Genomic DNA, 4,980 nt, shown 5'->3' with positions numbered 1-4,980 from the left:
AGTTCTTGCAAATAGGCAATGTGATACTAAACTAGATAAGAATGTTTTGAAAGCCTAAGATGAGCCCAATATACATGGGTCTCTAACACTCTACACCTTCACTTTTCCACCCTCCAAATACAAGAGACTCACCCTCTCTATCTTTCTCTCTTTTCTTTCTCTACACAACACCCAACAAACAAACCCTATATAAACAATAGAGTAATCTAGACCATTGGATTAAAAGAGATCAAAATTTGGTTTCATCTCATGGATATCAAGACATTACTTAACAAATGAGGCATTGTTCTAATACATGTGGGTTAATATATATCTTTTGTTTTAGTTGAACCACTCGTTTTTATATAAAATTTTGATGGACAATTTGGAAATGATTGTTTAATCAATACAACTACTATACAATTCCAATAAATATAGAATAACAACGACCTACCTAATTAATTTTCAACATTATGACTTGAAAGCGAAACTTCCCAGAGTTGAATCATCAGTTCCACACACACCAACAACTGGGGATAAATACAGAAGCAACTAACAAAGAGATTGACAACCAAAATTCCTCTTCACCAAAAGAAGCTTTCATACTACATAAACCAATTCTTTATACACAAACTTGATTCAATCTTCATCATATCAAGAATTTACAACCTTCAAAAAAGGAAAAACAAAAAAAACAAAATTCTTCTTTCATGTAACCAAACTCTAACGAAGCAATGCAGGCAGCCTGGTCCACAAAAAGGAGAGTATCAACAGCAAAGACACTGCATTCACAACCTTCACCGTCTTCTTCACCAGCTCCCTCCGAGAACTCCCTGGTGCCTCGGTAACATCTCCGTCAGGATTTCGCTCCTCTGGCCGTAGTAACGGCTCTGCCAAGGGCGTTGAAACCACATTACTATCACTAACAATAGCTTCCACACGTATCAATGGCTTAACGAGTGTTTCAGTGATCACATCTTCAGAAACTAATTCAGAAATCTCGACCTTCACTTCCGTATCTGCAACAACTTGTTTTTCAGCCACGGTTGGTGGTTCTTGAGGAACTGGTGCAGTCATTTGATCATCAGGATTAACAACAACAACCAACTGAGGAGCCGGAGAGCTACATTCTCCGATAATTGCTGAACTCGGTGTCATAACCATGGATGACACAGGAAGTGGTGTTGTGGAAGTGAAGGATCTTCTGTAAGGGCTCTTGGCACCTTCTTGAATAAGAGCACTTAGATCGCCACTCATAAGCCTTCTGTAAAGACTATCATCTTCAACGTCGTAGAAGTTGCCGGTACGTACCTCTTGAGCCAAAGAACAAGACCAGCAGAACAACCATTGCATGTAATCAGTCATGGTGCCAGAGCCACAGCAGAAGGTGTTCCTTGGTAGTTTGAATCTTTTCCTCATTTGGATCCTCCAGAAGCCACCATAAAGCAATCCAAAGAAGCATAGAACTAGGCCTGATATCCCCATGATCTCTTCAATCACTTCGTTGTGTGTTTTCATTGCTGTGATGCCTAAGATCCACAAAGGAGCTAAACATAGCAGAATAAATGTGCCAATGTGAACATACATGTTTCCAAAGCCAAGCCTTTCCATGTTCCATCCGAAGACACAGAATGTGCAGAAGAAGGAGAGGTAGCCCACTGTCCAGTCCTCATTGCAATCAAACAGTCCTCCAACCCATTCCGGCCGGTTCACCAGCACCCGCTTGCTGAATCTCCGGCGTAATTTGTTAGGCTTCTTTATATCTTCAGCATCAGTGGCCTTTTGTGATTCTTCATCTGATTCAGAGTCATATTCCCGGCCGAGAGGACTATAGACTGTGTAAACACCGGCAGTGACTGGCGCAAGTATCCCTAAGGCGAAGAACAAGTTTTCTAGAATCTCTGGCCTTGTGTCACTTGAATATCCCCAGTAGAGACCACAAAGAATGTACTGAAAAATGCAAGTGAAATGAAGAAGGATGACAACAACCATCATGTGTGACCATTCATGAGGCCTGTATGCTCCATCCTTGCAGTAAACCTTTCTGAGCTCAATGATGTCCTCTGAGTTCCATCTACAGAGGAGAAAGAACTGGTAGCAGAGAATTGGATGCTGATAAATGCTCATGAGAGTGAAGAGAGCATTGAGGACTTGGTTGTCGAATTCAATCCAATAGTTCCTCATGGCTTTGGAGGGAAAAGCATTGTTGAGAAGGCCAACAAGAAGCATGCCAAGCATCAAACCTGCGGCGGCGACACAGAGAAGCCATAGAAGAAGAGCAAGGTTCATTGGATGCCTTAACCACCGTTTGCACATCTTGAAGATAGATGACCAATCAATTTTTCTGATGAAATGGATAGAAAAACGCCGGCGAATACCGACCGGAGATGGCACAGAGAGTGAGATCTCTTCTCGATCATTAACATGCCTTCGGAAAATTGCTAAAGGAGATGAGATCCTGAAGTTCCTGAACCAATCAACCGAAGGCCTGGCTTTCAGAAAGTCAAGAAGCCTCTTCTTCCTTGTCCTCTGTTCAAGGAGTCTCATATTTATGGATGGAATTCTGATTCTGTAATCCCTTAGCCTGCTGAGTCTGGGTGCTGTTCTTATTTCCTGTTCATCTTGCACTTCTTCCATGTTTCCATTTGAATCCATCCTAAAACAAAGCCAAAAAGTTCTCATCAGAAATTAACATCATAAAAGAAAGCTTTTAAACAAACAAATAACAATCAATGAATCTTTGAAGTACCTTTAGATTGAACAAAAGAGAAGCCAATCAGAACAAGAATTACGGATGAAAACAAAGAAAACTCTCACTATTTATTAGTCTTCTTCTAACATTCTTCATCTCCCTTTCACAACTTTATAAGACACTCAATGAAATTAGAAATTAAAAAAATGGCGGGTGGGAAACGGTCTTACAACAAACATTCAAACAAAAAGGATGACAAAAAAAAGGAAAAAATAATGAGTACTAACTAGTCAGAGCAAGCAATGTTAGTCCAGTCTTTTAGGATAGTTACAAGAATGCCATCCTGGAATGGGTCTGTACCAAATAGACGGTTGAGATTAGAGGATCACCGAAGAAAATGTCCCAAGTAGGTCAACCCTTCCCACCCTTCTCAAGTGAGTTGAAAGTCAAACGTTTCTTAAAAATTGGAAAATGATAATATATATTATATATAAAGACATCAGCATCAGCTTAAATGGGAAGAAGGGATGCAGAAAGCTCGCCATTTTTGACTAGACTACATTAATGTATGCCAACTTGGTTACTTATGATTGTGGAGCAGGGTTTGGATTGGCTTAGGGCTGGCTTGAATTGACTAGATCAATGAATCTTTGGGCAATTTAAAATATCTGGCGGCATTTTTTTTTCCCCTTTAACATTTACTGATTTTAAACAATAAGAATGACTATATTTAATGATTATCATATTATACTAATTATCAAAGTAGTTGATTTTTCAGAGTTTTATGACACCAAGATGGATGATCCATCTCTGATAATTTTCTTTAGTGTCATCATCTTTTATTAGGAATTTAATGTTTTTTAAATAACATTTCTCCATTATTAGTGAATCATGTAGCATAATTTTTATGGTTTCTCATTAGTCAATCTATTATTGTTTGTTTATTTATATAATTATTTTTATTTTTAATAAAGTAATAATTTATTAATCATATATATAAATATATATGTATATATATATATGTTTGAAAAAATGAATTAACTATTTCGATTAAAATATATATATATAAATTCAAATGCTGATAATGGAAGTTGAGTAAAATTCACATAACAAATATTATAGTGCTTAATCCTAAAAAGTTTACTTTTAGAACCTCTCAGAAAGATATCGATGGTGAACTACACCACTTCAATCCCACAAACTCAGCCCACAATTTTCAGTCTATATTAAAAGTTTATCAGATGGGTTATGTTTTGGTGGGTGACATCGCCGCATGAATTCACATTCTTATTTGTTAGGAGGTTGATCATTGCTTTACAAAATATATATATATATATATATGTTGGAGTGAGGCGGGTCAACCTAAGCAGATCCGCTAGCAAATTCACACACAGTAAAAGGCATGAGCAGCAGTCACACCATCAAGAAATCAATAGACAAACAAATATTCCACTCAATGATTTAGGTGGTAAGGGTTTAAAACCTACATTCACGGGTAAAGGCAGTGAGAGAATTCCACTATAATGATGAATGTAATAAGTACAAATTTTTTACAAATTAAGCTTATGTCTACTAAATAATCAAGAAGAGAAATTGTCAAAAGGCTTACAAAGCATGAAAACAAAAATAATCTTCTTTAGGAGCTTGAAAGAACGAGCCAAACCCTTGGAGCTTTTCGGCCGATCCCTCCAATTACTCTTGCTCTCTTCTATTTCTCTGCTCTTTTCTCCTCATCTAATGTTGAGAGGGTTTTAAGATTCCCAATTTATGGGTCTAGACACACTTGTTTTTTTTTTAAATGGATAAACCATAATTTATTAAAAGTAAAACATAACAGGACCTGATAACAAACCAGAAAGATTACAAGTAAAGAAAGCAACACAGCCAGAGAGGTCGACTAGTACTAAATAACAACACACAGCACAAAAAGCAGGTCCACTAGATGTGGATAAGAGCAGAAGGATAGAACAATATCCTAGTGATGAAGACACCACTAGGATCTACCCATGGAGATCAGGGGATGCTAGTCTCTCCCCTCCTGGGCTCAACAAACTCTAGGCTCCTCTTGACTGTATGTGAAGCCTCCTTAAGCATTTGTCTTTTCTACTCGGGAATTGCGGAAACCCAAAACAAACACACTTGTGTTGGAAGTCATATTTTGGATTATATTCCTAAAAATGATATCCGAAAAGATACACATGCTTGAACACATCTGTGTTGGAGGCCCTGTTGCTCAAGCCCAAATTTCTGAGGTATGTACGAGCTTGAACACACCTGTGTACATTAACACGCTTGTGTACAATAACCTG

The 4,980-nt window shown here is 37.8% G+C and overlaps 1 protein-coding gene across 1 annotated transcript; it reads right to left on the bottom strand.

The window, feature by feature from the left end:
* Positions 1 to 543: 543 nt before the first annotated feature.
* LOC120283450 lies at positions 544 to 2,850 on the bottom strand. The gene is made up of 2 exons (XM_039290143.1): positions 2,729 to 2,850; positions 544 to 2,635 (listed from the first exon to the last, which is right to left on the bottom strand). The coding sequence occupies exon 2, from the start codon at positions 2,632 to 2,634 to the stop codon at positions 703 to 705; it is 1,932 nt and encodes a 643-aa protein (XP_039146077.1). The 5' UTR covers position 2,635; positions 2,729 to 2,850; the 3' UTR covers positions 544 to 702.
* Between the last annotated feature and the right edge of the window lie 2,130 nt (positions 2,851 to 4,980).

This window comes from Dioscorea cayenensis, chromosome 19, assembly GCF_009730915.1.
Source record: "Dioscorea cayenensis subsp. rotundata cultivar TDr96_F1 chromosome 19, TDr96_F1_v2_PseudoChromosome.rev07_lg8_w22 25.fasta, whole genome shotgun sequence".
NCBI classification, from domain to species: domain Eukaryota; kingdom Viridiplantae; phylum Streptophyta; class Magnoliopsida; order Dioscoreales; family Dioscoreaceae; genus Dioscorea; species Dioscorea cayenensis.
The sequence above is the reverse complement of the archived record's forward strand: the minus strand, read 5'-3'. Positions and strand labels throughout refer to the sequence as shown.

Excerpts from the sequence above, each read along its gene's own strand:
- LOC120283450 (XM_039290143.1), bottom strand. The coding sequence starts at position 2,634 with ATGGATTCAAATGGAAACATGGAAGAAGTGCAAGATGAACAGGAAATA.